Genomic DNA, 21,533 nt, shown 5'->3' on the forward strand with positions numbered 1-21,533 from the left:
CTCTCTCTCGCTCTCTGTCTCTCTTTCTCTGTCTGTCTGTGTGTCTCTCTCTCTCTCTCTCTCTGTAATCTCTCTCTGTCTGTATGTTTCTCTCTGTGTCTCTGCCTCTCTCTCTCCTCTCTCTCTGCCTCTCTCTCTCTCTCTCTCTCTCTCTCTCTCTCTCTCTCTCTCTCTCTCTCTCTCTTTCTGTTCCTCTTTCATCCTCTGTCTGTTTCTATTTTTGTCTGTCTGTCTGTCTTTCTCACCTTCACTCACTCTCGCTCTGTCTTTGTTCTTTGCGTCAGCCATAACAGTTGCTCCAGTGTGTATATTTCAGAGAACGAAACACAAAACAAGAACTACTGTTATATTTTCTAACATGTTTATTATTTATGGCGCATATTAAAAACAAGGGTACGTCATGTTTGGTGTTGGATTCGTGCCAGGAATCTAGTTTTTATCGACTGTCCTTCGTCTGTTACCATCTGCAATTATAACAATAGTTTAATTACCCACAGTGCTAATCGAAATTATACCCAACTATTTTTAGCTTCATACGAATAATTAAAATCTGTTAGCAATTTAACAATCTATTACAATGAAAAAACAGCAAACATTATAAATGTCAAAATAGTTTATTAAGATAACCAAATCCAAACACATAAAATTTGTTACAGACTTTTAAAACACTCATTACATCAGATTACATTTATTTTAAAAAAAAAAAAAAAAAAAATTAAACCCATTTGATCACAGTAGCCAGATGTATGTGAATATTTGAAATCTATATTTGATTATTTCGATATCTAGGAGAGATTGAGAGAGAGGGGGAGACAGTAACAGATAGAAAGACAGACAGACAGACAGACAGAGGAGAGACATACAGACAGACAGACAGTGAGAGAGACAGAGCGAGAGAGAGGTCAGAAATTGTGTGTGTGTGAGAGAGAGAGAGAGAGAGAGAGAGAGAGAGAGAGAGAGAGAGAGGGGGGGGGGCAGAGAGACAGCGTGAGACAGAAACAGACAGACAGACAGAGAGAGAGGGAGGGAGGGAGGGAGGGAGGGAGGGAGAGAGACAAACAGAGATCACATTGTTGTCATATACCACTGAAAAAGCAGCAAACTATTTAGTCTGTTTTGGTACACATGTCATTACATACCACAGCCTTTGGTGTACCTGCCATTGAGGAATACGAACCTTTTGTAAACGGTCGAAAACGTTTCCAAATTGTATTCCAACTTTGTGAAGTACTTCGACAAATAGGTCGGGCGTCTTGCCTGGAGTCAGAAGTTCCCTCAAGTCTTTCTTCAAGTATTTCACCACGAGGTCACCAGTTATGTGATGCTGAGCTGTCAACAAAAAACAACAACAAATACAATGTTTGTTTAGTTTAACAACACCTATAGAGCACTTAGATTAAAGGAACATTCCTGAGTTTGCTGCATTGTAAGATGTTTCCGACAAATAAAATATTTCTACGATTAAACTTACATAGTAAATATATGTTCTTGTTTAGAATATCAATGTCTGTATATTCAATGTGTTTCTGGTCGTCTTAATATTTGTAACACGCCCAATCTGGATTTTGTCTTCAATAATTTCGTATGTACGAAAAAAAAATGTTTTAGGAAATAAAATGAAATTCAACCTAATACAAATATTAGAATGATCAGAAACATGTTTAATATACAGACACTAATATTTTATGCAGAAAAATATATTTAACAAAGTCTCTGTTAGTCGATAACATCTTAAAAATAGCAGCAAACACAGGAATGTCTCTTTAAGTAATCATCGCCTATTGTATGTCAAACATTTGGTAATTCGGACACATAGCTTTCAAAGGAAAAACCATTAAAGGCAAGACATCTTTTCCAATAGAGAGGACAGTACATATAGCACTATCTATGATATACCAGTCGTGTGGCACTGGTTTAGACGAAAACAAACAACGATAAGGTACGCCGATGAGGTTTGATTCTACGAACCCAAACACTTCAGGCTTAGCCCTATGTCCGATGCCAGATAACCGTAATCAAAATATGTTGAGTGCGTCTGTGTGTGTGCGTATGTATGCGCGCGCATGTGTGTGTGTGTGTGCGTGCGTGTGTGTGTGTGCGTGCGTTTGTGTCTGTGTGTGTGTGTGTGTATGTGTGTGTGTCTCTATGTGTGTGGTTTGACATCCAATAACCGATGTATTTTTCGTGCTGGGGTGTCGTTAAACATTCATGTGTCTGTGTGCGTGTACATGTGCGTGTGCGTGCGTGCGCGTGCGTGAGTGTGTGTGTGTGTGTGTGTGTGTGTGGTGTGTGTGTGTGTGTGTGTGTGTGTGATAACTGGTTCCTGTCTTAAGATATCGGCTTTATCCTGCGACTGTCAGAATGGCGAAGGACACTTTGAGCCTATCCCGAGTGGCATTCGCCGTTCGACCTGAGCAAGATAAAGCCGACATTAAGGCAGTAACCAGTCATTTGTATTTATTCTGCAATCCACAGTAGTATGTCCACACGTGTTGAATGCCTTGCCGCCTACGATATCCATACACCAAAACAAAATATTTCTTAAATAACAACAATTTATTTCTTATTTTTAAATTGTCTGCAAAAGTTTTAAGAAACTAAAATAATCAACTGACAATAATATAATAAGTCACTTTGAACAATATAACATCTTTTAATGATTATAACTAATAAAAGTAGTTCCGTCCTAAAAAGGTATATTTTTCGTCAGTGACCGAAAATATGGAAATTTATCTAGTCATCCTTGACAATACATATAGTGACTACAGGATAAACTGTATATATAATAATTCGTTTCGAACACTCTCCGAAGTGGTCAAACTAAGCCCACTGCTAAAAGCTGATGAGGAAATGGCGGGTGTGTGGCACGGATAGCCACAAGAGACAAGCACTTGTCAGGGTTGGAGAGACAAGGACTGGGATATGGAGGTGGACAGCGAAATAATTTGAAAGACAGGAGGAGATGCCAGATCGGAAAAAAGTGAGATGAAAGTCAAACGAGAGAAAGGAAAGGGTGAAGTGGGATTTTTTTTAAAGTGTTTAAATGTGTCATACTTACCAACGACAGCATCAACGTTGTGTACGGCGATCTCTGGGTGAATAATCCTCCTGGATACTTTGATGGACAAGCGCTGCAGTTCCTTGAAGCCTTGGTCGAAGATCTCAAGGAGCTGGTTAATCCGCGTATCCAGGACGCTGTTCAGTTTGGCGGCAAACTCCCCAATCTTTTCAACCGTACTTGAAACAGCAAAAGAAAACATTATTATGACCCCATTTATCCTACCTGTTGGATGGTGTATTTAATAGATTCGTTTGTACCAATGGAAAAAAATGTAGCGGGTTTCTTCTCTAAGACTATATGACAACCCACACTGCTTACTTACCAATCCACTTCAATTCACTTCACATTCCACTTCAACTCATCACTTCGCCATCCATCCATCTCACACCCAGCTCACTTTGGTTCATGTTATTTAAGTTTAACATGGACACTTTAGCAAGCGATATAATTGATCTATCTCATGTAATCGTAGAGCGTAATGACAGCATTCGGGATTATAATTTTAACATGGGATTAACTTACCCTTCATCTATATGTTCCATGACACTCTTAACCAAATCTACAAAAAACAAAACATTTAATGAACAACGAATACTCTGACTCTCTCTGTTTCTCCCTCTGTCTCTCCATCTCTCTCTCTCTCTCTCTCTCTCTCTCTCTCTCTCTCTCTCTCTCTCTCTCTCTCTCTCTCTCTCTCTCCTCTCTCTCTCCTGTCTGTCTGTCTTCATCTTTATATACTTGTTGCATCATGCATGTGCGTTTGTGAATGTGCGTATGTGTGGTGATGATCATTATTATATAACTACCACTATTATTATTAAAACTATCTGTTCGTAATTCTCGTTTCAGGTTGCATATAAAGAACTCACCGGATATGATCTGTTTTACAGAACTTTGCACTTCCTTCTCTGTCTGGCCAGCAAGACTGTGTTCCACTTGAGGTACATAGGGCCTGAGTTGCGACACGGTCTTCTCGAAACCATCTTTTACAGCTTGAACAAGTCCTTCACGTCTGAATATCACAAACACACAATTCCATACAAGTGGTGTAGCGAGGAGGCAATGCCCCCCCCCCCCAACATCAAACTTTTTTGTTACTGTATTAAATTTTATAAAATCATACATACATACATACATGCATATATAGAGGATATTCCACTCGTGTCTTGTGATATCATAATTTATCAGCACGAGTTGATAAAAGTATGAAATTTTATACTTTTATCAACGAGTGCTGATAAATTATGATATCACAACACACGAGAGGGGTATTCTTTTTATCAACCATTATCATTCATTTCATCTGCGACAATTGTAAACAATGTTAGTAATGTGGGTTGAATGTCACTATGTTTGGCAGCAGTAGACTCGTTAACTAGCAGCCCCAATTTAAATACAAAAAGGTAACTTTTTAGTTTGTGTTTGTTTGCTTGTTCTGACCCTGATGTCGCTTGTTGATGCTAAACATCAACATTTAAATAAACACAATGTCATGTATTTACCTCCACCACAATCCCCACCCAACATCAAACTCATAACATAAGGCATCCCTGATTTCTAAATGTGAATTAAGCAAAACAAAGAATAGGTACAGTGTGTATGTGTGTGTGTTTGTGCGCCCATGTGTGTGTGTGTGTGTGTGTGTGTGTGTGTGTGTGTGTGTGTGTATTTTAGGTATAGGTGTGTGCATGTGTTTGTCTGTTTATGTTTGTGTGTATGTGTGTGTATATGTGTGTTTGTGTATGTGTGTATGTGTATGTGTGTGTATGTGTGTGTATGTGTGCGTGTATATGTTTGTATAGGTGTGTGTGTGTGTGTGTCTGTGTGTGTGTGTGTGTGTGTGTGTGTGTGTATGTGTGTGTGTGTATGTGTGTGTGTAGGGGTGTCTATGTACACATGCATATTTTATATGTGTACATAAGTATATATATAAAAATACAAAAGTAAAAATTTATAAAAAATAAAAACTTAATGTTTGTCAAGTAAATTGTAGGAAATATTATATAATGATTATAAACATACTCAATGTTACGACGGCCATGGAACAGTTTTGAAAAAGCATTCGACAAAACAGCTGAAAATTAAAAAAAAAAAAAAAAATTATTTCATTAGATAATTATTTGAGAATGTAGATTAGACTTAGTCTAAAAGTTCAAATTCAAGTCTTTGCTGGTACCTTATCTTAGATGTTATCTTTTGGGAAAATTAAAAAGAAAGATCGTTTTCTGCTATTCAAATTTATTTATTTATTTATTTATTGAAGTATTATTTATTTATTTAGTTTATTTATTTGGTTATTTCTTTATTTTGTGTATTTATAAATTAATTGTTTTCTGTGTTTCTTTTCCATTAAAAAGGATGACACTGAATAGTAATTTGGGTATTACTTTTTGTAATGTTAGCCGTAATAAAATTAAGTACAGTTTACTTGAATTATTATCTATCTGTTTTCTGTTTCTTTTTGTTAGTAAAATGAAAACAAATTAAGAAGACCATTTATGAACCAGTGAATGAATGGACAAAATAAACCAATCAATCAATCAATAAGAAAAAAAATACTAATAATAAAAAAAAAAAAATAATTTTATAAATAATTTAATAAATAATTTAATAAATTAATAAACATAACAAATAAATACATTTAATTAATAAGTTAATTAAATAAGTAAATAAATTTAATAAGTCAACAATATAAAATAAATAGATAAATTTAATTATAAAAATAATAATAATAAATAAATAAAATAAATGAACAAATTAATTAAGTAAGTAAGCAAGTAAGTAAGTAAGTAAGTAAGTAAAAATCATTTAGTGTATATCTATTTATAGTCTTTGTCACACTGACCCGTGAGACTCTGTGAGAAAGCCGACGCCCACAATGTCTTCGTCTGGTTCTGTCTATCTATCTATTTATATATTTATTATTCTTTCATTCCCCACTATCTGTGTGACACTGACCCGTGAGACTCTGTGAGAAAGCCGACGCCCACAATGTCTTCGTCTGGTTCTGTCTATCTATCTATTTATCTATTTATTATTCTTTCATTCCCCACTATATGTGTAACACTGACCCGTGAGACTCTGTGAGAGAGCTGACGCCCCCAGTGTCTTCGTCTGGTTCTGTCTATCTATCTATTTATATATTTATTATTCTTTCATTCCCCACTATCTGTGTGACACTGACCCGTGAGACTTTGTGAGAGAGCCGACGCCCCCAATGTCTTCGTCTGGTTCTGTCTATCTATCTATTTATATATTTATTATTCTTTCATTCCCCACTATCTGTGTAACACTGACCCGTGAGACTCTGTGAGAGAGCCGACGCCCCCAATGTCTTCGTCTGGTTCTGTCTATCTATCTATTTATATATTTATTATTCTTTCATTCCCCACTATCTGTGTGACACTGACCCGTGAGACTCTATGAGAGAGCTGACGCCCCCAGTGTCTTCGTCTGGTTCTGTCTATCTATCTGTTTATATATTTATCTATCTATCTGGGTTTATATTTTATTATTCGTTCATTCCCCACTATCTGTGAGACACTGACCCGTGAGACTCTGTGAGAGAGCTGACGCCCCCAGTGTCTTCGTCTGGTTCAGCAGGTTGTGACCGATTTGATGCAGATACGGTTTCAGTTGCTCTTTGGTCTTCTGGAAACCAGCTTTCAGGGGAGCAAGCAGATCGTCGAAGAAATTCCGTCTGATAAAAATAACAACAAACTATGTGAACTAGATGATGTATTTCCCATTGCTATTACTGTTTTAATTTGAGACTGAATCATTAGATGATGTATTTCCCATTGCTATTACTGTTTTAATTTGAGACTGAATCATTAGATGATGTATTTCCCATTGCTATTACTGTTTTAATTTGAGACTGAATCATTAGATGATGTATTTCCCATTGCTATTACTGTTTTAATTTGAGACTGAATCATTAGATGATGGGTCGGGACGTAGCCCAGTGGCAAAGCGCCCGTTTGATGCGCGGTCGATCTGGGATCGATCCCCGTCAGTGAGCCCATTGGGCTATTTCTCGCTCCAGCCAGTGCACGACGACTGGTACATCAAAGGCCGTGGTATGTGCTATCCTGTATATGGGATGGTGCATATAAAAGATCCCTTGCTGCCAATCGAAAAGAGTAGCCCATGAAGTGGCGACAGCGGGTTTCCTCTCTCAATATATGTGTGGTCCTTAACCATATGTTTGACGCCATATAACCGTAAATAAAATGTGATGAGTGCGTCGTTAAATAAAACATTTCTTTCTTTCTTTCATTAGGTGATGAACAGTTATATATTATATTATAAATAAACTTCTTCTTTTTCTTTCATTCAGTTAACAAAATGTTAAAGTTGTATGTCATTTCCTCATTGTTTAACTAGTTGCAGTACCTTTTATTTTCCAATGCATTGCCAAATAGGAACACGATATATAATCTGAACGACAAAACCGTATCTCAATATTAAAATCGTATCTCTACAAAAGGCAGAGGCAAAAGGATATTACGCAAATTCGTGATTGCTTCCATGATGCACTATCAAATATTGACAAGTTATTTATCGTTGTTTGGCAGGACTTTTGTGATTTATTGTGAAAAAGGTAACAATCAAAGAATATATAAAGATGTTTAGATTCAAATTGTCTGTTGTATAGAAAATATTTTAAAATGTATATTTAAATGAAAATTTAATAGATATATTTATTAGTCCTTACAGTCATTACGACTGTTTTGTAAATAATATAATTTGATGTTTGAATCAAAATAACAGGCCGAACTTATATTTTGAGGTTGTTAAAACAAAAATATTGTTTTGAACATGATTTGTCGGGTGTATAGGGGTCTAGTGGCATTATTTGTGGGGTGGGGGGGGGGGGGGGGGGGGGGGGGGGGGTTGGTATGTTTTCTGTGTATCATTTGTATGTAATTGTGACAGAACATGCTCTTATCTTTTCGCCTGTGGCGATGTTAATTGTTTTAGAGGGCCGTGTGCAGCTTGGTTACGTAATACCCCCGCGCGACGGTGGTAGAGCTGCGTCCCAATACACACCATGTGGCCAGTAGTTACGTAATAACTCCGGTAGTGCGGTTTATGACCGGGGTATTGCTGGCGAACTGGCGACAGTAAGTCTGGCCATCTAAGAAAATATACCGACTCTGGCAGTTGTGGAAATATCACATGATAGGTGAGGTACCGCGTTGTGCCCCCAGGCGATATTCGCTGTCTCTGATATTTTTGAATAAATAGATAGGATTTTAGATATATCGGGGAGAAAGATTGGAAGGCTCCCGGGGAACGTAGTCCGACTGGACTGGTAAATATATTTTTCTGCTCTGTTGTATAACCTTGATGTGATTGATGTGACTTTAAATATTTTAATACTGTATTATACCAATATTATTTTGACAATGTCTCCGGTAATCTGACGAAGTAAATTGTAGGCTTCACTGTTCTAAAATATTAAAGCTTAGCCAGTCATCCTAGAGGACCTAGGTAAACTGTAGGTTATTGTCTTTATTGTGATAGGTACCAGTATTAATTCTGTATTATAAGGTTACTGAATGAGTAGTTAAGGGTTAATTAAAAATTAACCAGTTAGGAATAGAGTTGTAATTCCCTTATTAATTAAGTTCCCCTGGCAGCGTTTCTCAATTACCACACGTGTGTGCGTTGTATCACGGTGAAGTGATTAGAATATTGTGTAAACTAGACACCTAGTGATTAACTAATTAAGTGATTAGCTCTGGGTTGTTATTATATTGTTGTTGTTAATTAACTACTGCGGCAAGTACATTTGTCAGCGTAGTGTTAATACAGATTTCAAAGTGTATTGTGTTTTGTTGTGTTTTCTAGTGAACTAAACGTGCTATATTATATATATTTATATAAGATCTTATCTCTGATTATACCTAGAGCCGAGCCACTCGGGTATTAGACTGCCCGATACACAGAGATCTCATAGATATACAGTTAGGAGAGATATTTGGATAATCGTGTTTCATTCAGTTACGGGTATTATAGGATCCCCGTGACAGTAATTGATTTGTTTATTAAGGTAATAAACCTGAACTATAAGACAGTATCCATGATCAAAACCGTATCTGTAATAAAGGCTCGACAGTTTACAACCAAATAATAATGTCAAATGAATAATTAATTTTCTATTTACGTTTTCAATATACTCTTATTATAAATTATTTATAGAGAATTTTGGATCAAAGAAACCAACATCATCATTGTATTGAGAGAAAACATTTGTAAACTGTAAATAAATATTGTATATTAGAAACAGAATTCAAAACATAAAACATAAACATATTAATGGATTGTTATATAGAATTACACAAAAATATATTTTTTTTTTAATTATTTTAAAACTTACTTAATGTTACGACGACCATGGAACAGATTGGAGAAAGCTTTAGACAACACAGCTGGAAAAAAAGAATAAAAAACATTTTATATCTAAACGATTTATTAGTAGTATTTATTTCATGATGTAGACATTGTCTAAGGGAATGTTTGAAAGTAAAACAAAAACCACCTGATAATTATTACATCAAATTTCATACTTTAAAGGGACATCCCTGAGTTTGCTGCATTGTAAGATGTTTCCGACCAATACAATATTTCTACGATTAAACTTATATATTAAATATATTTTCTTGTTTAGAATATCAGTGTCTGTATATTCACAGACCTTCGTTTTTGAAAAACCCAGGAGTACTAAAAATCGCACTCCTCAAAATGCTTACAAGGGGGGTGGAAATCACACTCCTCAAAATGCAGAGGAGGGAAAAATCGCGCCCCTCAAAATAATCAGAATTAGAGGCAAGAGACCGAGAGGAATTGCACCCATGAACATGATTAAGTTTGAGGAGTAATGATTTCTAAATTAAATATCTTAAGAGTTAATGTTTTGTGTTTTCAAAATAAATATCCTAATTTAACTAATATCAGTGTTCGAGATTAACAGTATCCCGATATCCCGGGGATACCAGAATTTAATTTTGGATACCAGACTTCAAGAACCCAGTATCCCACCGGGATGCCATATAATACTAAATTCTCAGGTGGGATACCAGATTTTGAAATGTTAGTATCCAACTGGGATACTGGCCAAAAGTTTTAATCTCGAACACTGAATATGATGGCTGTTTTCAAAGATGAAGGAATGGGCCATTGAAATCTTACACAAGAAAAAGAAACACCATGAACACATTTGTCGATTTCTTGTGTATTATATGCATACAATAATTTTATTCTTCATCGAAGAATGATATAATTTCTCCATGGACACAAACCTGTGAAGTGAATGTGAATTGACATTGTAACAACTATGGTATTGCTATTAAGAATTCTAACTGTAAAATGTCTAATAAAACTCTCACAAAAAATAATGTCAGTAGGCCTATTTGTAAATCATTTAAACTAAACAGAAATTCAAAGTGTAACAATCACATGGCACAGGGTTATCACATTGATCATGATATCATAATATACATGTTATGTACCTGCAAATTCTCTATTTAAAAATAAATAATGTCATAACAGAGAAAATGTCAACATCTATTGTTTTGTACCCAAATATATCTTACTACAATTTTTATAAATATATATTTTTACAAACAGGATTAAATTTCATTATCGGTGTACTGTAGTTAACACGTCATTTATTATACTACTAACTCAAATCATAGCAACCCATAAAAAACAAAAAACAAAAACAACAACAACAACACAAAAAAACAAAAACAAAAACCAACAAAACCACCCTAATGTAAATTTAATTTTTAAAAATACATGCTTTACACTTGGTAAATTCGAATTACTGAGTTGAAATTAAATCGGTGTATGTTTGTTTCAGGTGCCTGTCAACCGATCACATGTACCAAAAATCCGACTCTACCAAGGTCAATGTCCTTGGCTTTAAATCATGTGGGCGTATCGTAAAACAGAAAGTAGAAATGTCTGCGAGTACGTCGCTATGCTATTAACGAAAACAAAACCTGCTTTACTAAATTAGTTTTTTGTTGGTGTACGCGTTTACTGTGATATCAACATGTATAAACATTGTACACATAGAATTATTGGACTACGCACCTAATTTTGTTTTCTGTACGTGACCAAAACGACGACAGTGTAAAATAAATGTCGCGATCATTACCTGCATTGTACGAAATTAAACAAAACAAAACCGACGAGATCTTAATAATAAGTGAACTCCTAGCTGATTGGCTCAATGTAAAGATAAACAACCAATCGTGTTTCAATTTATAAAAAGTATTCTAGGAAGTTCATTGTGAACAGAATGGAAAGGTTTGTGGCGTTGTGGATTGGATTCAATAAACAATTAAAATGGCAGAGTTAAAACAAAATACAAGTGTGATTTGTTCAATTTAGGGGCGCGTTATTTCACGCTCGTCAGATTGAGTTGACGGGGGGTTTACGGGCGAGATAGCGCCCGCGCCCGTCAAAAACGAAGGTCTGAATTATTCAATGTGTTTCTGATCGTCTTAATATTTGTAAAAAGCCCAAACTGGATTTTGTCTTCAAAAATAATTTCGTACGTACGAACAAATATATTTTAGGAAATAAAATTAAATTTAACCTAGTACAAATATTAGAACGATCAGAGACATGTTTAATATACAGCCACTAATATTTTATGCAGAAAAATATATTTGATATGTAATTACAATCGTTAAAAAAAGTCTCTGTTAGTCGATAACATCTTTAAAATGGCAGCAAATTCAGGAATGTCCCTTTAATGTTGTTCCTTCTTGCTTTGCTTTTTTTTTTTTTTTTTTTTTTTTTTTTTTTTTTTTTTTTTTTTGTTTCTTGTTTGTTTGTTTTTTGTGGGGGGTTTTCAGTTTGTATTGTTTTGTTTTGTTTATTTTTTGTTTGGTTTGGGTTGCTGGTTTTGTTTGGGGGGGGGGTTTTTTTCTTGTTGTTTTTTTTAGTTGTTGTTGGGGATTTGGGGTGTTTGCTTTTGTTTGTGTTGTTGTTTGTTGTTGTTGTTGCTGATGGTTTTTGGGGGTTGATTTGGGGGGAGGGTGTATTTTTTTGGAGGTTTCGTTCTCGTTTACTTAATTAATCAATCAATGTCTGTTTATCAATTTATCAATCTATCTATGTATCAATCCATCTTTCCTTCCATTCATTTATCTACCCATCTATCCATCCAGTCGTTTTTCTGTCTGTCTGTCTGTCTGTCTGTCTGACTGTCTGTCTATCTATCTATCTGTCTGTCTGTCTATCTGTCTGTCTAGCTATCTATCTATCTGTTGTACTTCGTTTGGTTACTCTTTCATTCCCCACTGTTTATGTGACACTGACCCGTGAGACTCTGTGAGAGAGCCGACGCCCCCAATGTCTTCGTCTGGTTCTGTCTATCTATCTATTTATATATTTATCTATCTATCTGGGTTTATATTTTTTATTATTCGTTCATTCCCCACTATATGTGTGACACTGACCCGTGAGACTCTGTGAGAGAGCTGACGCCCCCAATGTCTTCGTCTGGTTCAGCAGGTTGTGACCGATTTGATGCAGATACGGTTTCAGTTGCTCTTTGGTCTTCTGGAAACCAGCTTTCAGGGGAGCAAGCAGATCGTCGAAGAAATTCCGTCTGTTAAAAATAACAACAAACTATGTGAACTAAATAATGTATTTTTCTTTGCTATTATTGTTTTAATGTGTGACTGAATTATTAGAAGATGGATGGATGGACGGACGGACGGGCGGACGGACGGACGGGTGGATAATCAGTCGATTAGTATATCCATCGTATGTTTGCAAAATATATACGGATTGTATCTCTTATACAGTGTATAAAACATAATAATTAGTTTGTCAAGTAAAATTACAGAAATATTTTAAACAAATTCTAAAATATACTTAATGCTTCGACGACCATGGAACAGATTCGAGAAAGCTTTCGACAACACGGCTGAAAATAGAGAAAGATAAAAAGAAGTTTGTTTTGATTAACGACACCACTAGAGCACATTAATTTAATGGATGTCAAATATTTGGTAAGTTTGGCATATAGTGTTAGAGAGGAAACCCGCTATTTTTTTCATTAGTAGAAAGGGATCTTTTATATGCACCATCCCACAGACAGGATAGCACATACCACGGTCTTTGACATACCAGTCCTGGTGTAGTGGTTGGATAGCCATAATAGCCATAAAGAGAAAATAATAACCATATTATAAACACAATAAAGTTTTATTATTAGTCCACTAACAAAGGAAATAAAGGAAATGGTTTATTTAACGACGCACTCAACACATTTTATTTACGGTTATATGGCGTCGGACATATGGTTAAGGACCACACAGATATTGAGGGAAGAAACCCGCTGTCGCCACTTCATGGACTACTCTTTTCGATTAGCAGCAAGGGATCTTTTATATGCACCATCCCATAGACAGGATAGCACATACCACGGCCTTTGATTAACCAGTCGTTGTGCACTGGCTGTAGCGAGAAATAGCCCAATGCGGCCCACTGACGGGGATCGATCCCAAACCGACCGCGCATCAAGCGGGCGCTTTTCCACTTGGCTACGTCTCGCCCCCATGTCCACTAACGGTCCCGGTCCAACCGGAGGTGACTATATGTGTTGTCTTTGTTTTTCTGTTCATATAGTTTTCAGGACGTTTTTTGCCCCACAATGCCTCACTATATTGATTTAAATTTTGTATAGCTTTGTCAGGTACTATTAAAAAAACACTATTTACGACCTATTTCAGACGTTTACCCAATTTTTAGATCATAGATAGATGCCGTTTTCTTCAAAAACCAGGTTTTACGTGAATGTTAAACGTCCTTTTCAACTGAAAAATATTTACGACGTTTACACAATTTATAGGTTATAGTTGGAAATTGTGTTTCAGTGGACTGTTTGACTTTGATGTCTAGATCATAATCATAGAACAGATAACTAGATGTCTTTAAATCGATTTTTAAAGTATACTGGATATTGCCGAGATATACCACAGTTCTCTCAAATAGGACTGCAAGATAGGTGTTGTTTTTTGGTGGATTTGTGGTGTCTTCGTCTGGTTCTGTCCATCCATCAATTTATATATTTATTATTCTTTCATTCCCCACTATCTGTGTCACACTGACCCGTGAGACTCTGTGAGAAAGCCGACGCCCCCAATGTCTTCGTCTGGTTCTGTCTATCTATCTATTTATATATTTATTATTCTTTCATTCCCCACTAGCTGTGTAACACTGACCCGTGAGACTCTGTGAGAGAGCCGACGCCCCCAGTGTCTTCGTCTGGTTCAGCAGGTTGTGACCGACTTGGTGCAGATACGGTTTCAGTTGCTCTTTGGTCTTCTGGAAACCAGCTTTCAGGGGAGCAAGCAGATCGTCGAAGAAATTCCGTCTGATTAAATAAACAGCACATTGTTATTTATAATATACCTTTTTATGTCAGCAATAACATAGAAATAGGTAGACAGGCAGAGAGACAGACACAGAAATATACTCAGAAAGACACGAACGGACGGACAAGTGCATGAGATGGATGGGTGGGTGGATGGATGGATGGATGGATGGATGGATGCTCGGATGGATGGATGTATAGATAGATAGAGAGATAGATAGATAGATAGATAGATAGATACACAGATGATGGATGGATGGAGGGAGAGAATGAGGGAGAGAGGTAGTGATGGGCGATGAACGAATGAATTAATTAATGGACGGGTGGATGATGGATGGAGGAAGGGAGAGAGCGAGAGGGGAGTAGGGATGGACGATGGATAAATGAATGAATGAATTGTTCATTCATTCGTTCATTATCGATTGATTGGTCAATCGATCAATCAATAGATCGATTAATCTATCGATAATCAACTGATCGATCGATCGATGGTCAATCGATTTGTCTATCCATCGTATGTTTGCAAAATATATATGCATAGCATCTCTTAAATAGTACAACAAATATAATTAGTTGATCAAGTAAAATTACTGAAATATTTTAAACAAATTCTAAAACATACTTAATGCTTCGACGACCATGGAACAGATTCGAGAAAGCTTTCGACAAAACAGCTGAAAATACGGAGAGAAAACACAAACTATTAACGCAATGAATGAATTATTTAAAATGTTAACAAAATCTACTCATTGATTCCCACATTCTGTCTAACATCTTTATAATCATAATATCTGTTTTGCGTTTTCAATGTGTGTCAGTATATAATCATAATAGTATAGATATAATACTGAATTCACCATGTACAACATACATTTGTCAAATTTGCGGATAGGACATATAGACAGGAAATATGAATCCTCATGGGCACCAGCCATGCTCCATTACTCGCCGATTTGTTTCGCCATGCATATGAATCAGAATTTCATTATTTGCAATAAAAATGTCATATTTTGTTTGGTACACAGCCTATGTTGGCATTACGAGCAATGAAAAGGCAGATTCAGCTGACAAGTGTATACTGTCAGTGTGCCACATTTTGTTGCAGAGTAATCACCTGAAGATGACGAGAAAAGATAGAAACACAGCTCAGTTTGGAGAAACATCTGAAGGTATCGAATCAGTTTCCTACCTCGATCTATGCATAGAGGTTCAAAGTGACACTGATCTCCAAACTAAGTTGTTTAATAAAAGTGATGTCTTCAACTTTTTAATAGTCAGTTTTCCCTTTATGTCGAGCAATATACCTTCTGCTCCAGCTTCTGATGTCTACATATCACAAGATGCGTTAGGGCTTGTTCATTGTATGCAAATTTCAAACAAGGGCATATCATTCTGGCATAGAAGTTGTTACATCAGGGTTATGATGTCCCAGGTCTCCTGAGGGCATTTAAAACGCGTTATTGTAGACATTTGGAGGCTATATCTATTAAATACGATGCATCACTGAACAAAAATGATGGCTGATACTATTCCATATTTTGAACTTGTGTATTCGTGTTCATCTCTTTTGCTAAACTCTACACATTTTCATCGTTTTAGATAGAGTGACGGACTTGACAGCTGTGGTGACAGTAATCATGACCGGTGCCACCGGTAGGGCAGGATATATTCACTTTTCGCGAACACCTGATATCATCACTGTTTTGACCGTGATTCATGAGTACATGGCATCACATATATAGTTAATGCAATGAGCTCTACTCTGTGCTAGTTTTGATTTAGTAAACTAGTTTGGCAGTGGCAGTCCTCTTTTAGCCGTACAGTATGGGTGCATTGTCCCGCAAAGAATCTCCTTGGGAGTGGCTGTCATCCTGTAGATGAAGCACTAGACAGAGATTCACAGAATCAAACACTACTCTGCCAAATGACCATTCGGCTCTGCATTGAGCGGAGATACGAATTTGACCATGGATAACGATTTTGTCATACATTTCTTTTCAACCTAAACATAATATTATTTACGACGTTTGTAAAATTTATATGTTATAAGTAGAAAATTTAAATCGTTTTCGTTAGTGTTACTTTCAGTGGCTGTGATGTTTAGGGTGAATAACTTCCAGTGATACCACAGCCTACACGGTGTTCTCTCAAATGGAAATGTAAGAATTGTTGGGGGGGGGTTTATTAATTAATTAATTTATTTATTTATTATTTATTTTCACTTTCACTTTCACTTTCACTCCCCACTATCTGTGAGACACTGACCCGTGAGACTCTGTGAGAGAGCTGACGCGCCCAGTGTCTTCGTCTGGTTCAGCAGGTTGTGACCGATTTGGTGTAGATACGGTTTCAGCTGCTCTTTGGTCTTCTGGAAACCAGCTTTCAGAGGAGCAAGCAGATCGTCGAAGAAATTCCGTCTGATTAAACAAAAACGAATCAAACTGATAATTAATGTATTTTGCTTTTCTACTTTTGCAGAATAGCATAATGCTTCAAACAATTTAGAAAGGTTTCTGCTGGGTTTTTTCATATTTTTTTAACTAGATCCATTCTTTTTGTTATTCTAGAATTTTTTTTTAGACATGTTTAAATACTGTTTTTATCAAAATACTTTTATTTAATATTATTATTGTTGTTGTTATGATTATGTACAGATGTATGTATGTGTGCGTGCGTGTGCGTGTGAGTATGCGCGCGCGCTCGCTCGCGCGTTTGTGAGAGAGAGAAAGACAGACAGACAGACAGACAGACAGACCGACAAACAGACCGAGACAAAGTGTGTGTGTGTGTGTGTGTGTGTGTGTGTGTGTGTTGTGTGTGTGTGTGTGTGTGTGTGCGTGTGTGTGTGTGTATTTATGTGTGTATATAATTTACCGTAAAATTAACTTTATTATATCTTGTAAACAAAAAATGTTTTAAATGTCTTAAAAATAAAAATTCAAGATGAACTGATTGGCAGTGAAGAATCCATTTAAAACATTTGTCGTTTATTACGTCGGTTTTTACATACTTTTTGTTATGAAGCAGACTTGTCAAGTCACTCAAAGCGGCTGAAAAGGGAAAGGAATGACTTTGGCATTAAAGGCGCAGACCCTAGTTTCAGCCCGTTAAAATGGACACCAAGCTTAGGTAATCTACACACGTGCAACACACATTTGCATATGGTTATAACAGAGATAAGCTAAAGTCTGTGATGTTTAAACGGACAAAAACCATCAAAAATAACTTGAGTTTGTCTCATTAACCATTACTTCTTAGACGAACGTGCGTTTTTTAAAACTACATGTCGGGTAGGTCGCTTTAATATTTCATAGCAGAATAGCATTTTACGACACATTATTAATATTACTACAGCCACTCCCCAAACCCAAAGTATTAAGAGAAACAAAGTGGAGCCTGTCATAAATATTTTTTTATATAACCGAATTTTCTTCTTTTTTTTTTCTTTTTTTTTTTTGCAACACCGCTAGCTCAGCACAAAATTGCGGTATTTTGTTTTACAGGTACCCCAAACATGTTTCAAACACAATGGTACTTGACATACATTGTGCATACATTTATTTAAAACTTTTGTTTTACCACAAACACTATCACATTTATCACCAATGGCAGGGCTGGTAGTATTTACAGCGTTATCAAAAGCTGAGAGAGCACCTCGAACTTTAACCCAACCGAATGTTATATAGGCTGCGTTCAGTTAGACCGAGCGAAATAAAAACGTCCGGCTGACTGATTTGTGCGCTTCACGGTAAACCAAATGGCCATGTTGGGAACCAATCAAATAGTTCTGAAACGTTAGCGAAACGTTTGCTGGCTGAACTTGGGGCAGGTATACCACGGCCTACATGTGTGTATATATATACATTGCAGTATTGAACTGCGCATGTCTGTGTTGTAGCAATGCAATCGTGAGTTTACTCACCCTGTGACGCTGCGCTGGTTGCAGTTTCCTTGACTTCGTCCACCAGTCCGTGTATGACCGGCTTTAGTTCCTGCTCTATCTCATGGAGCAGGTCTTTGAATGGTTCCAGGAACTCATGAAGAGGAGCATGTCTGGCAGGGGCGGCGTACACCACAGACAAACACAGGCATGTGATTATGAGACTCTTCATGGTACTGAAATCATATTAGTAATCTTTATTCAAACCTATTGGAACATGGATCGTGGGAGGCGGGAGGGGGGGGGGGGGGGCTGTGTCCTCGCCTCCTATCCCTACTTGAGGCACAAAACATTTACTTTTTTATCCTAAATAAAATAATGGGTTTTTCGTTGGGTTTTTTTTTTTTTTTTGTTAGTTAGTTAGTTTATTTTTGTTTTTGTTCGTGGGTTATTGGGGTTTTTTTTTTATTCATCATAATGTTTTTACTACCAAGTTATAGTTGAAATTTTTACAGGTTTTTTTTCCATTTTGTTTCTTTTATTATTACCAAAAAAAAAAGACAGAAAAAGATAAATAATAACTTAGTATTATGTTGTAATAACAATCATTTACATAAATTATTGTTTCGCTTTATCTGTCTTTTTTATCAGTAATTTTTAGAATAGCGATGGAAGAAAATAAATAACCAATTTGAGTGAGTCAGTGAATAAGTGAATCAGTAAAGAAAAAAAAAGAAAGAAAGAAAGAAAAGAAAAGAAATTTAATGCGGTAAATAAATAAATAAATTTAGTAATAAAGAAAGAAAGAAAGAAAGAATGAAAGAAAGACATATAATAAGTAAATTTAATAAAATAAGAACAGATTTAATAAGTAAATTTAATAAATAAATAAATAAATAAATAAAATAAATAAATAAATAAATAAATAAATAAATAAAATCTAGCTTACCTGTGTACGTCGACGAAATCTGGTTTCCACCCAGGTGAAAAACAGAACGAATCTTCATAAAGATAAACTCGTGACGCACCTATTCCATGAGAACTAGCAGGCTTGCCAACTTCTGTTTCTGACAGTTATATTCTTGTTTTCATTTGAAATCCTAAATATAACAGAAAGGCTGTATTTGGTGGGTTGACATGGAAGTCTTGTTTTTTATTTTACTGAATTCGCTGTTCTTTCTTTAAGGCAGTCGCTTTGAAACCCGGCCTCTAATCAAAAAGAAAGAAATGTTTTATTTAACGACGCACTCAACACATTTTATTTACGGTTATATGGCGCCAGACATATGGTTAAAGACCACACAGATTTTTTTTAGAGGAAACCCGCTGTCGCCACATAGGCTACTCTTTTACGACAGGCAGCAAGGGATCTTTTATTTGCGCTTCCCACAGGCAGGATAGCACAAACCATGGCCTTTGTTGAACCAGTTATGGATCACTGGTTGGTGCAAGTGGTTTACACCTACCCATTGAGCCTTGCGGAGCACTCACTCAGGGTTTGGAGTCGGTATCTCGATTAAAAAGCCTGTAGACCGATGGCCTGCCACGACGCCACCGAGGCCGGTGACATATGGTTAAGGACCACACAGATAATGAGAGAGAAAACTCGTTGTCGCCACTTCATGGGCTACTCTTTTCGATTAGCAGCAAGGGATCTTTTATATGCACCATCCCACAGACATGGTAGTACATACCACGGCCTTTGATATACCAGTCGTGGTGCACTGGCTGGAACGAGAAATAGTCCAATGGGCTCACCGACGGGGATCGTTCCCAGACCGACCGTGCTACGTCCCGCCCCCGGTCTCTAATCAAGGCAGGCCTCAATTGAATGGTTTATGGTAGTCTAAAACTTGCTCTATACATAAAGCTGAGATGGGTTTTGGGGGAGGGTCGAACCTCCCCGCTCTTCAAGCAAATTTTCTTCCTTTTTATATACATTTTGGGGGGAGTATATCTCGACCCACTCCCCTCTATAAAACTCGCTTGTCGGTGTCTAGACCCCTCCCTCGCTAAAATTCCTGCACAAATTTACTGTATACTAATTATTTTGACTGGATCCCGTCCACTAGTTACTTTATGGCATCAGCATTGCAGTTTATCTGAGGAGTAAAAAAAATCTAATTAACCAAGCATCATGGGAGCAGATATGATCTTGCAGACCTTCCCTTTGATTATTTTGTGCAGAGATACGAATTGGTATACGGAAATCTATGTTCCACTCCACCCTACACTCACGCACCCACCCCTGTTTTTACATAAAATTGGATCTCTGGGGTTTTTTAATGTTTCTTTATGAGTGTCTTAAGCCTAGGGGAGGTGTTACTGTTATATGTGTCATAGAATTAAACACACTGATTTTAATAATTAGGCAGTGTAGAATATTTTCAGCTATTACTTTCTCTCTGCTCTCTTTCTTTCTTTCCTTTTTTCTTTCTTTCTGTCTATCTCTTTCTCTCTATCTGTCTCTGTTTCTGTCTTTGTCTGTCTGTCTCTTATACCCCCCTCTCTCTCTCTCTCTCTCTCTCTCTCTCTCTCTCTCTCTCTCTCTCTCTCTCTCTCTCTCTCTCTCTCTCTCTCAGCACACCCATCTCTCTCTCTCTCTAATCACTCTCTCTCACTCTCTCTCTCTCTCTCTCTCTCTCTCTCTCTCTAGGAGGACTAAGAGAGATCGTTTTGTGGAATCGGACCCTGGGCTAAGATCGTTTTGTGGAATCGGACCCTGGACATACAGCCCAAATAGCTGAGGTGTCTGCCCAGGACAGAGTGCTTGAACCTTAATTGGATATAAGCACAGACATAAGTTCATTGGGATATTTTTTCCTTCCAGCCAGTGCACCACGACTGGTATATCAAAGACCGTGGTGTGTGCTATCCAATCTGTGGGATGGTGCATATAAAATATCCCTTGCTACAATTGGAAAAATGTAGCCGATGGTTAATAAATCAATGTGCTCTAGTGGTGTCTGTTGTTAAGAACAAAACAAGTTATCTGCTCTCCAAGGTCAAGGTCAGACTATCGGTTGTACTCACTCCCACTTGTAAAGTTGCTCTCATCGTTTTTTTTTCTTTCAGGGTATTCTTTTATCAGGTACGTTTTGTTTAACGACACCACTAGAGCACACTGATTAATTCGTCATCGGCTATTGGTTTTCAAACATTTGGTAATGTTGACACATCGTTAT

The 21,533-nt window shown here is 36.8% G+C and overlaps 1 protein-coding gene across 1 annotated transcript; it reads right to left on the bottom strand.

The window, feature by feature from the left end:
- Positions 1-347: 347 nt before the first annotated feature.
- LOC121367530 lies at positions 348-18,860 on the bottom strand. The gene is made up of 15 exons (XM_041491762.1): positions 18,391-18,860; positions 17,479-17,518; positions 16,734-16,885; positions 15,091-15,142; positions 14,317-14,468; positions 12,965-13,016; positions 12,544-12,695; positions 9,447-9,498; positions 6,610-6,761; positions 5,084-5,135; positions 3,931-4,073; positions 3,584-3,620; positions 3,059-3,237; positions 1,178-1,329; positions 348-464 (listed from the first exon to the last, which is right to left on the bottom strand). Exons 1-15 carry the CDS (start codon positions 18,578-18,580, stop codon positions 399-401), a joined length of 1,623 nt encoding a protein of 540 aa, XP_041347696.1. The 5' UTR covers positions 18,581-18,860; the 3' UTR covers positions 348-398.
- Positions 18,861-21,533: the final 2,673 nt, after the last annotated feature.

Source organism: Gigantopelta aegis, chromosome 1, assembly GCF_016097555.1.
Source record: "Gigantopelta aegis isolate Gae_Host chromosome 1, Gae_host_genome, whole genome shotgun sequence".
Classification (NCBI taxonomy): Eukaryota; Metazoa; Mollusca; class Gastropoda; order Neomphalida; family Peltospiridae; genus Gigantopelta; species Gigantopelta aegis.

Excerpts from the sequence above, each read along its gene's own strand:
- LOC121367530 (XM_041491762.1), bottom strand. The coding sequence starts at position 18,580 with ATGAAGAGTCTCATAATCACATGCCTGTGTTTGTCTGTGGTGTACGCC. Across the intron at positions 15,143-16,733 it reads TCTCTCACAGAGTCTCACGG|CTGTTTTGTCGAAAGCTTTC; the intron begins GTCAGTGTCTCA and ends CCGTATTTTCAG. Across the intron at positions 465-1,177 it reads TTTTCGACCGTTTACAAAAG|ATGGTAACAGACGAAGGACA; the intron begins GTTCGTATTCCT and ends TTATAATTGCAG.